At 45.1% G+C, this 13851-nt stretch overlaps 1 protein-coding gene across 10 annotated transcripts in view; it reads right to left on the bottom strand.

Annotated features, from left to right (window-relative positions):
* adgrb1a (adhesion G protein-coupled receptor B1a) overlaps positions 1-13851 on the bottom strand; it is a 214979-nt gene that overhangs the window by 161805 nt on the left and 39323 nt on the right. For all 10 annotated transcript variants that reach the window (XM_038288397.1, XM_038288401.1, XM_038288398.1 and 7 more), the window contains exon 2: positions 12862-13777. In XM_038288397.1, the coding sequence (XP_038144325.1) occupies positions 12862-13594 (733 nt within the window). In that variant the 5' untranslated portion in view covers positions 13595-13777. The remainder of the gene's footprint in view (positions 1-12861; positions 13778-13851) is intronic.

The following is a 13851-nucleotide window of genomic DNA, read 5'->3' as shown; positions in this document are numbered from 1 at the left end:
TCTAAGCGTATCTAAAGTCTAATTAAATTAAAATGATCCAATCGTAGTGGACTGTTGAATGAAAAAACACCAAACAGCAGACGGAGCTCCACCTAAATGATGAGGTAGATGTGCACAGAGCCAAACATCCCAGAGAAGCGACATGGATTCCTCTGATGTCTCCAAAGCTTAAGGTAGAAAATGTGGTTCCCAGCGTTTCTTCCTGCCTTCCAGATGGGTCCTACGTCCCTGCTGCTGAGGGACTCAGGCCCACCCTGTGCGCTGCTCTGCATCTGTTTATTCCCTGTGCAGTTAAAGCATTTCAGAGAAGACGTCTACGGTAATGAGTCCTCTCCCTGGCTACGAGTCGGCGTCCTGCAGCTACTGTGGGTGTGACGGAGTGTCACCTCTGGGTGTCATTTCAGGTGATGCTGCCAAGGAGAGCAGCCTTTATAGCCGTCCTGCAGAGCCTAACAAGGACACGGAGCGGCCCCGCTCCGGCACATGGCAGCAGTAAACACGGCCTAACCGAGGTCCGCCGTGATTTATCTTCAGAACCACAGCAGCAGTCACACCAACATAAAATGTCCTGGCAGACAGGGAGACCGCCAACGCTCTCTTAAATTTTGCTCCACTTTCTTTCTGACACACACATAATTTCAAACTTCCAACATGCGACAGCCTGTCAGTGACAGAAAAAGAAAAGGCTCCCAATCCGCTCCATGGCGCTTGTTTCCTTTAAAAAAAGAAAATGGATAAAGAGTATCGGAAACCCCAGGCGGCCCTATCAAGTCCTTCCATCAGCTGAATGTTGAGCAGCCGTCACACACGGCTGATGGCGGTGCCGGGCAGAGATACGCTTCCTGCTTTCCTAATACCTACTTCTTTTTTTTTTAGCGGCTGTAAACTGGTGGTGCCTCACACTCCCTGATCTGCCTGCTTACCATTTCCCTCCTGGAGCGCAGCTTTCATCATCAAGCAGTAACTATCAGCAGTAAAATGGTTTAATTAAAGCATGAATGTTTAGTAAATGGTGGGCAGTGGGGGATGGCCGTCCACCAGCAGCCTCCAGGAAGGAGATAGGACCAAACTTCAAACCAACTTCACAGAAACTTCATGTTCATGGAGCTCAGCGTACCAGATTTAGCTGAGAGGCCTGCTTACTGCGTTGGTCTGTAGGAAACTGGATTCTTTAAGAGGAAATAAATACAATGGCATTATTAAAAAAAAACAATACAATTATTGAATCATGTTTTTATATACCAGCTGTACTAATGTAAAATTTACTATTGGATGCCTCAAGAGTTGGAATGATTCAAATCCCCTAAACAAGGATTTGGCTCGCCATGCATCTATTAAATGTTCAAGAGGCACAAAGATCCTCCTAGCGCCTAGTTCTTCTAGCGCCTAGTTCTTCTAGCGCCTAGTTCTCCTAGCACCTAGTTCTCCTAGCGCTTAGTTCTCCTAGCGCCTAGTTCTTCTAGCGCCTAGTTCTCCTAGCGCCTAGTTCTTCTAGCGCCTAGTTCTCCTAGCACCTAGATCTTCTAGCGCCTAGTTCTCCTAGCGCCTAGTTCTCCTAGCGCCTAGTTCTTCTAGTGCCTAGTTCTCCTAGCACCTAGATCTTCTAGCGCCTAGTTCTCCTAGCGCCTAGTTCTTGTAGCGCCTAGTTCTCCTAGCACCTAGATCTTCTAGCGCCTAGTTCTCCTAGCGCCTAGTTCTCCTAGCGCCTAGTTCTTCTAGCACCTAGTTCTCCTAGCACCTAGATCTTCTAGCGCCTAGTTCTCCTAGCGCCTAGTTCTTCTAGCGCCTAGTTCTCCTAGCGCTTAGTTCTTCTGGCGCCTACTTCTCCTAGCGCTTAGTTCTTCTAGCGCCTAATTCTCCTAGCGCTGAGTTCTTCTAGCGCCTAATTCTCCTAGCGCTTATTTCTCCTAGCGCTTAGTTCTTCTAGCGCCTAGTTCTTCTAGCACCTCCATCTTCTAGCGCCTAGTTCTTCTAGCGCCTAGTTCTCGTGGCATCTAGTTCTCCTAGCACCAAGTTCTTCTAGCTCCTAGTTCTCCTAGTGTTTAGTTCTCCTAGCGCCTAGTTCTTCTAGCGCCTAGTTCTCCTAGCGCCTAGTTCTTCTAGCGCTTAGTTCTCCTAGCGCCTACTTCTTGTGGCATCTAGTTCTCCTAGCTCCTAGTTCTCCTAGTTCTTCTAGCGCCTAGTTCTCCTAGCGCCTAGTTCTCGTGGCATCTAGTTCTCCTAGTGCCTAGTTCTCCTAGCATCTAGTTCTTCTAGCGCTTAGTTCTCCTAGCGCCTACTTCTTGTGGCATCTAGTTCTCCTAGCTCCTAGTTCTCCTAGCATCTAGTTCTTCTAGCGCCTAGTTCTCCTAGCGCCTACTTCTTGTGGCATCTAGTTCTCCTAGCTCCTAGTTCTCCTAGCATCTAGTTCTTCTAGCGCCTATTTCTTCTAGCGCCTAGTTTTCCTAGCGCTTATTATTTCTGGCGCCTAGTTCTTCTAGTGCCTAGATCTTCTAGCGCATAGTTCTTCTAGCGCCTAGTTCTCCTAGCGCTTAGTTCTTCTGGCGCCTAGTTCTCCTAGCGCTTAGTTCTTCTAGCGCCTAATTCTCCTAGCGCTGAGTTCTTCTAGCGCCTAATTCTCCTAGCGCTTATTTCTCCTAGCGCTTAGTTCTTCTAGCGCCTAGTTCTTCTAGCGCCTCCATCTTCTAGCGCCTAGTTCTTCTAGCGCCTAGTTCTCGTGGCATCTAGTTCTCCTAGCACCTAGTTCTTCTAGCTCCTAGTTCTCCTAGTGTTTAGTTCTCCTAGCGCCTAGTTCTTCTAGTGCCTAGTTCTCCTAGCGCCTAGTTCTCGTGGCATCTAGTTCTCCTAGCGCCTAGTTCTCCTAGCACCTAGTTCTTCTAGCGCTTAGTTCTCCTAGCGCCTACTTCTTGTGGCATCTAGTTCTCCTAGCTCCTAGTTCTCCTAGTTCTTCTAGCGCATAGTTCTTCTAGCGCATAGTTCTTCTAGCGCCTAGTTCTCGTGGCATCTAGTTCTCCTAGCGCCTAGTTCTTCTAGCGCCTAGTTCTCCTAGCGCTTAGTTCTCCTAGCGCCTAGTTCTTCTAGCGCCTAGTTCTCCTAGCGCCTAGTTCACGTGGCATCTAGTTCTCCTATCGCCTAGTTCTTCTAGCGCTTAGTTCTCCTAGCCCCTACTTGTGGCATCTAGTTCTCCTAGCGCCTAGTTCTCCTAGCATCTAGTTCTTCTAGCGCCTAGTTCCGTGGCATCTAGTTCTCCTAGCGCCTAGTTCTCCTAGCATCTAGTTCTTCTAGCGCCTAGTTCTCCTAGCGCCTAGTTCTCCTAGCACCTAGTTCTCCTAGCACCTAGTTTTTCTAGCGCTTAGTTCTCCTCGCGCCTACTTCTTGTGGCATCTAGTTCTCCTAGCTCCTAGTTCTACTAGCATCTAGTTCCTCTAGCGCCTAGTTCTCCTAGCGCCTAGATCTTCTAGTGCCTAGTTCTTCTAACGCCTAGTTCTCTTGGCATCTAGTTCTCCTAGCGCCTAGTTCTTCTAGCGCTTAGTTCTCCTAGCGCCTACTTCTTGTGGCATCTCGTTCTCCTAGCGCCTAGTTCTCCTAGCATCTAGTTCTTCTAGCGCCTAGTTCCGTGGCATCTAGTTCTCCTAGTGCCTAGTTCTCCCAGCATCTAGTTCTTCTAGCGCCTAGCTCTCCTAGCGCCTAGTTCTCCTAGCGCCTAGTTCTTCTAGCGCTTAGTTCTCCTAGCGCCTAGTTCTCGTGGCATCTAGTTCTCCTAGCGCCTAGTTCTTCTAGCGCCTAATTCTCCTAGCGCTTAGCTCTCCTAGCGCCTAGTTCTTCTAGCGCTTAGTTCTCCTAGCGCCTACTTCTTGTGGCATCTATTTCTCCTAGCGCCTAGTTCTCCTAGCATCTAGTTCTTCTAACGCCTAGTTCTGTTGCATCTAGTTCTCCTAGCGCCTAGTTCTCCTAGCATCTAGTTCTCTTAGCGCCTAGTTCTCCTAGCATCTAGTTCTCCTAGCGCCTAGTTCTCCTAGCATCTAGTTCTTCTAACGCCTAGTTCTGTTGCATCTAGTTCTCCTAACGCCTAGTTCTCCTAGCATCTAGTTCTCCTAGCGCCTAGTTCTCCTAGCATCTAGTTCGCCTAGCACCTAGTTCTCCTAGCATCTAGTTCTCCTAGCGCCTAGTTCTCCTAGCGCTTAGCTCTCCTAGCGCCTAGTTCTTCTAGCGCTTAGTTCTCCTAGCGCCTACTTCTTGTGGCATCTAGTTCTCCTAGCGCCTAGTTCTCCTAGCATCTAGTTCTTCTAACGCCTAGTTCTGTTGCATCTAGTTCTCCTAGCGCCTAGTTCTCCTAGCATCTAGTTCTCCTAGCGCCTAGTTCTCCTAGCATCTAGTTCTCCTAGCGCCTAGTTCTCCTAGCATCTAGTTCTCCTAGCGCCTAGTTCTCCTAGCATCTAGTTCTTCTAGCGCCTAGTTCTCCTAGCGCCTAGATCTTCTAGTGCCTAGTTCTTCTAACGCCTAGTTCTCTTGGCATCTAGTTCTCCTAGCGCCTAGTTCTTCTAGCGCTTAGTTCTCCTAGCGCCTACTTCTTGTGGCATCTAGTTCTCCTAGCGCCTAGTTCTCCTAGCATCTAGTTCTTCTAGCGCCTAGTTCCGTGGCATCTAGTTCTCCTAGTGCCTAGTTCTCCCAGCATCTAGTTCTTCTAGCGCCTAGTTCTCCTAGCGCCTAGATCTTCTAGCACCTAGTTCTTCTAACGCCTAGTTCTCGTGGCATCTAGTTCTCCTAGCGCTTAGTTCTTCTAGCGCCTAGTTCTCCTAGCGCTTAGCTCTCCTAGCGCCTAGTTCTTCTAGCGCTTAGTTCTCCTAGCGCCTACTTCTTGTGGCATCTATTTCTCCTAGCGCCTAGTTCTCCTAGCATCTAGTTCTTCTAACGCCTAGTTCTGTTGCATCTAGTTCTCCTAGCGCCTAGTTCTCCTAGCATCTAGTTCTCTTAGCGCCTAGTTCTCCTAGCATCTAGTTCTCCTAGCGCCTAGTTCTCCTAGCATCTAGTTCTTCTAACGCCTAGTTCTGTTGCATCTAGTTCTCCTAACCCCTAGTTCTCCTAGCATCTAGTTCTCCTAGCGCCTAGTTCTCCTAGCATCTAGTTTGCCTAGCACCTAGTTCTCCTAGCATCTAGTTCTTCTAGCGCCTAGTTCTCCTAGGGCCTAGTTCTCCTAGCGCTTAGCTCTCCTAGCGCCTAGTTCTCCTAGCATCTAGTTCTCCTAGCGCCTAGTTCTCCTAGCATCTAGTTTGCCTAGCACCTAGTTCTCCTAGCATCTAGTTCTTCTAGCGCCTAGTTCTCCTAGCGCCTAGTTCTCCTAGCGCTTAGCTCTCCTAGCGCCTAGTTCTTCTAGCGCTTAGTTCTCCTAGCGCCTACTTCTTGTGGCATCTATTTCTCCTAGCGCCTAGTTCTCCTAGCATCTAGTTCTTCTAACGCCTAGTTCTGTTGCATCTAGTTCTCCTAGCGCCTAGTTCTCCTAGCATCTAGTTCTCTTAGCGCCTAGTTCTCCTAGCATCTAGTTCTCCTAGCGCCTAGTTCTCCTAGCATCTAGTTCTTCTAACGCCTAGTTCTGTTGCATCTAGTTCTCCTAACCCCTAGTTCTCCTAGCATCTAGTTCTCCTAGCGCCTAGTTCTCCTAGCATCTAGTTTGCCTAGCACCTAGTTCTCCTAGCATCTAGTTCTTCTAGCGCCTAGTTCTCCTAGGGCCTAGTTCTCCTAGCGCTTAGCTCTCCTAGCGCCTAGTTCTTCTAGCGCTTAGTTCTCCTTGCGCCTACTTCTTGTGGCATCTAGTTCTCCTAGCGCCTAGTTCTCCTAGCATCTAGTTCTTCTAACGCCTAGTTCTGTTGCATCTAGTTCTCCTAGCGCCTAGTTCTCCCAGCATCTAGTTCTCCTAGCGCCTAGTTCTCCTAGCATCTAGTTCTCCTAGCGCCTAGTTCTCCTAGCATCTAGTTCTCCTAGCGCCTAGTTCTCCTAGCATCTAGTTCTTCTAGCGCCTAGTTCTCCTAGCATCTAGTTCGCCTAGCACCTAGTTCCATCTAGTTTCTTAGCATAAAAAACATCTCAGGCCACCAATCAACTAAATCTAAATATTTTAAATGTTCAAAAGGTGCCTGGACAGTAGTTTTTGATTTCAGTGAATCTCCTGGTAGGAGTGTTTACTAATCCGAGTCCTTTTTGGTAGAACACCGACTTCATGGGGTCAAACTGGGGGTTTTCTTCTCCAACTGAAAACGTCTCTTAGATGAGGCATTTGGTTTTCTAACCCCGTTTACTGGCAGCCGTCCTCTCTAACTTTAGCTGTGAATGTTTGCATCGCTGAGATGAATCTGATTGTTGTTTCTAAAAACCAACAAAGTTTACCTCTGTTCTCTGGGTTCTGCTTTAGCTCTCTAGCCTCCCACTCTCATACGCTGGGAACCAGCACGCATCTCCACTGCTGCTTTCTGCTGCGACATCCCACCTGGTGTGTGTGGGAGCACTTTAACACTGCAAGATGAGATCGAGTGTGTGACGGCATGTGAGCATCCATGCACTATGCTGCGTGGAGGAGCAGAGGAATGAAGCTATCCTCCACGCTCCTTATGGCGCCGTGGAAACCCCTCAGATTCCAGCGAGGAAGAGGCCCAGTCCTGGCAGTCATCTTCCTCAGCCTCTCCCTCTGTCCTCATCATCTCACATTTCGTGCTCCGGTTTTTTTCGTCCGATCAGACAGAAGTAACTGAACCGTCAAACTGACGTGATGTCATTAAATATTCACCTCTGAGGTTTGATGATAAACTGGGAGGTTGTGGGAACAGCTGCTTTATTAGGATGGATAAAACTTTAGAACTACAGCAGGAGAGAGAAAACCAAGAGGAGGAGAGAAACAGCAGGATTGGCGCTGAAGCACAAACTACTGAACCCCCCCCCCCCCCCCCCCCCCCCCCCAAATCAGTCATTAAAAAGCTCTTTACTCAGTACTGTATGGTGGAAATCGCTCCCCTAAACGTTTATCTCATTGAATCACATTAAAAATAAACACTTTAGTCTAATTTCAACATCATTTCTAAAAATAAACTTTCCATTTGGATGAAGTCTGTTAGAAATTCTTTCCCAGAGTTTGTTTTCACATCTAGAGGCTCTTTTCTCAACGGTAGCTTAAAATCTTTGGCTCTAGACTTTAACTAGGCCATTCTTTGCAGCGATCTAAACCAGGGATAGACCAACTCACTGCATCTAACAGAGCAGCAGTAACAGCTGGACCCCTAGTGACATCGTACAGATACTGCACCTTTTTTGTGTCCTTTATTTTACATCAGTGGACAGGAAATGAAGTAAAGAGGAGGAGAGCAGCAGTGAAGGTCAAAAGGACCAAATCAGTGAAACCTTTGATGGCTGCATCAGGGATTAAATCTCGAGTCATGGATCTCCTGCTAAACGCCTGGAACACCGTCTCCCCTAAATCCACCAAACTCCAGGGAACTTCCTGTTTCTGCTGCCGCATGAAGAATCCTATAGGTCTCTAAAGGAAGGACACTCTGCCTCTGAGGACGAAGCCGTTTTCCTTCCTGTGCCGTTCAAACCGGCGCTCTGTCCAAAAAACATCCTAAAATAAGTGTATTGACTCTTAATTTGAGAGGGTAAATACGATGATCTGCCGATGGGATGAGTATGTTTAGCCTTAGATTGTTTTTAGATCATTTTTTTTAAATAAGTGCATTTGTTCTTGTATTGAGGAGATAAAAGAGACATTTTACGAATCGGAAAAGACAAGATTTAAAATAAGAAATCACAATTGCATTGTCGTATTTTAAGTGCATATTATCTAATTATCTTATTTTAAGAGTAAAAATACTCATTCCATCCCAAACTATCTCATTTAACTACTTAAATCAAGGGTAAATACAGTTAATTTAAGAAATGTTTATTTTTTTTCTAGATTGTTTTTCCAGAATAAGACTGTAGTTTTTTCTTTTCTTATTATTTTAAATATCAATTATTCTTATTCTTATTCCATTGGCAAAAAGTTGCACTTATCTGCTATATTCAAGAAAAAATCCAGATCATTTAAGTAAAATTGACTTGGTTTGATTTTTTTGCAGTGAATCAGAACTGATCCACGACTCGTTCTGCAGACCTGCCCAGCAGCTGGATGATCCACCTCACTACACACATCTAACTCACCTATATCTAGCTCTAACCCTTTATCCAACCAACAGGAATTATTGCAAAGATTTACAGATTAATGAAAAATTTACCAAATCCAGCTGTAATGAACTCAGCCTGTCTGGGTCTGATATTTATGTTTGCTCACTGATCTGAAACAGAAAACAGATGCAGACAGACAGCCTGAGGTCATCAGACCAGGACGGCTCATAGAACCAGACCTGAAGCTCAGAGTTAAACTTCTGTAAAGGTCAACGCTCCGATACTTTCTGCTTAACCTTAAGTCTGACTGTAGCAGAAAACAGTTTGCTTTGATTCAATGATGTGAGACACCTACTTCCTGAGTTCGCCTCCCTCTGATCCTTTATTCGCTCCTTTTCCTTCACCTTCCATGAATGGAACTGTCTAAGCACCAAATCAAACCTCCTGAACTGAAGCGCCAGAGGTCTGATTATAAGGTTGGAATTTATAAATCCTTATTTATTTGGAAGTTAGTAACACCAAACATTGGTGCGGCGACCTTTTACCTGCACTGTTTGAATGTCAGGATGTTCCAAGAATAGCCTTAAAGCAGCGTAGCTCTCATCTTAAAGGTTAAAGATTGCTCAGAGTGCAGGAGCGGTGTCCACTCTGAGGACAGCTGGAACATGGACATGTTCTCAGAACGGTCCTTCTCAGAATGCAGGCTGAACTTCCCAGACCTACAAACTGCTGGTTTCAGTTGGAGCCATTAGGCAGTGATCCATGCAGGAGCGTCATGTCGCTCTAATGGAGCCACTGGCTCTGCTGCTTCAGACTCACCAGATCAGGGAGAACACTTCCAACATCAAACCATTTCTAAAATTCACAAACAAACTGAATTAAGTATAATAATATTAAAATTCTTTTTATTTAATGTGAGAATTATAGTTGCTTTACTTTTTAGTATTAAGGCTGATTTCAAGGACCAACCAAGGACAGGTTACCACTTCAGTTAGCCAGCCGCCATTCAGACTCATCTGCTGGGATTTCTGATGCCAGTTTAGCAGAGCGCCTGGCTACGGAAAAGGATTAGGGCCACTGAAAAAAAAAAAAGTTAACTGATTTTAAAATTTTATTTCAGTTTAGTATGGGAATTCTGACTTTTTTCTCAGAATTCTGACTTTAATCTCAGAATTCTGACTTTTTTTATTGTCAGAATTCAGTCAGAATTCTGAGAAAAAAGTCAGAATTCTGACTTTTTTCTCAGAATTCTGACTTTAATCTCAGAATTCTGACTTTTTTTATTATCAGAATTCAGTCAGAATTCTGAGAAAAAAGTCAGAATTCTGACTTTTTTCTCAGAATTCTGACTTTAATCTCAGAATTCTGACTTTTTTTATTGTCAGAATTCAGTCAGAATTCTGAGATTAAAGTCAGAATTCTGACTTTTCTCAGAATTCTGACTTTAATCTCAGAATTCCGACTTTAATCTCAGAATTCTGAGATTAAAGTCGGAATTCTGACTTTTCTCAGAATTCTGACTTTAATCTCAGAATTCTGACTTTAATCTCAGAATTCTGACTGTTTTTATTGTCAGAATTCAGTCAGAATTCAGAGAAAAAAGTTTTTTCCATACTAAACTGAAATAAAATTTTAAAATCAGTTAACTTTTTTTTTTCCAGCGGCCCTAATCCTCTTCTGTACTTGGCAGAGTTTGATCAACTAACAAAGAAGACTGGAACAGAAAAAAAGTCACGTTTAAGTGGAAAGTGTTTCCACCGGGACAAAAAGTGCACACTTCACATTTAAAGCCTCACATGGAGTTAAAGCATCAGAGCTATCTGTGGAAATGTCTGCTACTGAATGAGGAACGGAAGAAATCATTTGATTCAGATATTCTCAGCAGAACCTGAATGTTCCTGAGAGTTCCTGAGAGTTCCTGAATGTTCCTGAATGTTCCTGAAAGTTCCTGAATGTTCCTGAAAGTTCCTGAATGTTCCTGAATGTTCCTGAATGTTCCTGAAGTTCTGAGTCATTCGGCTAAATAAAGGCTTCACTGCACATCCAGTCAACCTGGACTGCATCCAGAATTTTTCATTTCTTTCTATATATATTATGATCACACATTTAAAGGGGAAAATATGAGGTTGGATTGTGGAGGATTGTTGCTTCATTTACCAAATGAACTTGAACTAGTTTATTTATAGGTTGGTGAACTTCGTTTATTCTTTGATTAATCTGACCTGTAAACTTGAACTAGCTAATTTTTATCTGAGTGAACTGAACTTTGATTTTGTTCTTTTTAATAGACCTTTTTCACGACAACCGGAAGCTGCGTCTGAAAGGGCTGGAGCACTTCCTGTTTTACTCTGAAAAATGTCTCTCCTCCGGTGCTTTTCGTCATCCTTACTTAGTTTGCCAACACTTTCTTTCGCGGATGCGGAGGAAATCGCTGCGGCGAATTCCCCCACCAACAAATCTGTGAAAGGATACAAGTTCTTCCACGAAGAATATATCCACAGCTATCAAGGTAAGAAAATACGTAGCTTAGCGAGCTAACCGCTAGCTCCAAGATATGAGCTACACAAACATCGTAATGAAGCCTAACTTAGTATCTAAATTATGTGAAATATTGGAGACGGACATAGTTTAAACTTTTCAGTTATATTTTGACATTCTGAAATTTGTTTGCCACTACAGTTTGTGAAAAACAGCATGCTAGAATGTTATGTTAGTTCTGAGATTCTAGATGATGCTTGATGTTGAAACTATGCTTTACTTCTGCATGCCTGTAGTGTCAAATATTGTCGAGGGACAGGTAGTTGTCAGAGCTAGATGCTTCAGATCCATAAAGAAAAATGAGGAACCGCACAAGCTGCAGGTTTGAAACAGTCAGAAAGCCGGTTGGCTCTTGTTCGTTGGTTCGAGTTCCTGTTCATGTTTGACGGCCGAAGAACTTTCACGTACGACTTCTGGACTACTTAGAGCTTATTCTAACATTTTCCTGTTCAGTTGTTACTATTTGTTTTATGTTTCTGTTGCGGTTGCAACATAATCTGTGGGAATGCATGATAGGACAGATATGGCTGTTTTCTTGCCCCACATGAACAACCAGGTACAGAACAAAAACAACTGCGCCGAGACTGAGCCATTTTCTTAGACTTTTATGCTAACGCTATAGCCACCGGAAGTTGTCAAACCCCACATCCGCTTTAAAACCCGGAAGTGTGAAAAAGGTCTATTAGGAACTGGCACAACATTGAATGTTGGTGTTCTTTAAAGGTGGAGCAAATAAGACGATAAACTGATGGATGAGTGAGGAAATACGGCCAGCAGAGGGCGACAGCAACTTCCCCAGCTCAAAAAGGATGAAGTAAACACTATCTGTATGAATTGTTGATGTACATTGCTTTATTCAAACATGAACAGATGGTTCCTGTTTATTTTTATAGGCATAGTAGGAGACAGGCCAGATTATTACAGAGATATATAACAGGAGTTTACTGAAAAGCCTGGATCCTGTCTAGAATACGTTCTGTATGCGTAGGCTGGAGCACAATGCCATAGAAAAGCTATAATATGGCCTCTGCTTTTTATCCCTTCATAAACAAACGGTGAATGGTATAGTCTGTTTTAAGTTTCACACCTTAAGGCACAAACTTCCCACATCCTGCTGTTCAGCTCCATACGCAGCATTACATAAGTATGATAACTACTGAAGAGGAGGCAGAGGGAGCAAAGGGATATTAGCTTCTTTGGAGACTGGAGGTGGATGAGGCAGGAGATACCCAATGCAACATCTTGCTTGGTTGGCTACCCATGACTGGCTCAGTATCAGCCCACCATCAGCCCGGGGAGGGAGATACGTCGAGGCAGCGATGGTGGGCCCGATAAGAAGGAGGCAGAGGAGGAGGAGAGGGAAAAAGTCCAAAGGCTGATTAGGGAAAGAAACTCAAAGATAGATGCTGGAAACGGTTGTGGGGGGATGAGGGGAGCCAAGAAATGTTTTATCCCACTGGCCATAGTCCTGACAAAGTATAGAAGTAAGGATAGAGATGTCAGACCGCATCCTGTCCAAAGGGGGGGGAGGGGGGCACATGGATCAAGCAGCAGACAATTAGACTTCAACACAGGAGCCTTTGGCCACTTTAGCCGGCAGCGTTTGAGTCTTTCTGTGTGTCTAGCAGCTTCTTTTGTCTCTATTTACACCCCCCCCCCATCTTCACAGCTTTCCAATATCTGCACTCGATTCTCCTCAGTTTCCCGAAGCTTCCCTGAGGCCGATCGAGTGTCACTTGTTGGACTGCGAGGAGACTGAAGACGGTGCCGACGCAGCAAGGTCACAGAGTGGATTTCCATCAGAGGAAACCCAAAACCCTCCATTTGCCTCTTTCTCTCCTTCTTTCTCCCATTTGCAGCTAAGACACCCCGAGTGCTTCTGAGGCAAAGTCATACAGCTGTCCTCACTTTTCACAAATCATACACATTTTCTCTGCTTTGATGGCCACTGGAGATAGCATTTCTCTGACATCTTGCCGAGCGCATGCTAAGCAGCACCACTGACCTTCACGGGAAAGACCAAACAGTGCATTTTAATGGAAGGCTAGTTATATTCTTATTGCTTTACAGAAGCACAGATACTTGTTGATCACAGCCTTTCAGCGCCTCTATTAGGTTCAAACACGAACAATGATTTTTTTTCCTCTCAAGCACCATAAAATGAATATTACTCACCATTTATTTCGCCATTTTTTCTACTCTCTTTCCCGCTGGGTAAACAGTTTTCCAAGTAAACTCCATTGTGATAGCAGCTATCTCCCACACTGAGCAGAGGAGGCTTGTCCCAACACACACAGGGTGTTTGCATTATGCCACAGGGTCTGTTGGACGTGCTTGAGGACAAGCAGTCTTCCAGCCACTGGCACAGCATCTGACAGGCCGCCATGCTTGGATTGCGCTTCCCTACAACCAGGTACTCGGTTTTAAACTCCTCATTGACCTTCTGGATCACCGCGCCTGCCTGAGGAGGTCCCTTCCTCATCTGTAGGAACTGCTTCCCAGCTTCCAGGAAGGCCACCGGGACAGAGGTGTCACACAGTTTCACAATCTCATCGAAGCTCTCCATGCCCAGGTAAGTGCGTGTGGTCTCCAAGAAGGAGTCGTACTGGAAGGTGCGAAGCTGGAACGACTTGCAGCCTCTTGTGGGTTTGGTCACCTTGATGAAAATAGTGTACCTTCGTGGATCTGGGTTTTGCAGGGTCCAGGAACAAGGCACAGAGGGGAATGCTGATGATGATAAAAAGAATCCAAAGAAACGGTTTTGCACTAAGGTGGAGCAGGAATCCGACTCAGGACCGGAGGGGGCTGCATGACAGCACCCCCTCATCAGTAAAAAGGAGGCAAATAACAGCAGCAGCGCAGGAAGAGGCCGTTCTGAATGGCCAGGAATGAGAAAAACGGTTTCCATGATCTAAAGATGAGTGAAACAAGGCAGAGTCACGGCAGGTTCTGGATCAGTCCTCCAGGTTTACTGGTAAATTACAGCAAAAACGGGGTGGGAAGCGAGACGAGAGAGAGGAAATCCGGCTCTTCTCAAAGATCCAGTGATAGGCCCATGGCTGCCCTCGCCAACCCTCAGGTTAACAAGAACCTGAAAAACAGAAAGACAAGATACAGGTTAGAGTTAGGATCTGATCAGATAACAGAACAAGATCAAAACCCTTT

The sequence above is a fragment of the Cyprinodon tularosa genome, unplaced genomic scaffold (genome assembly GCF_016077235.1).
Source record: "Cyprinodon tularosa strain WSP-4 unplaced genomic scaffold, ASM1607723v1 ctg254, whole genome shotgun sequence".
NCBI classification, from domain to species: Eukaryota; Metazoa; Chordata; class Actinopteri; order Cyprinodontiformes; family Cyprinodontidae; genus Cyprinodon; species Cyprinodon tularosa.
The sequence above is the reverse complement of the archived record's forward strand: the minus strand, read 5'-3'. Positions and strand labels throughout refer to the sequence as shown.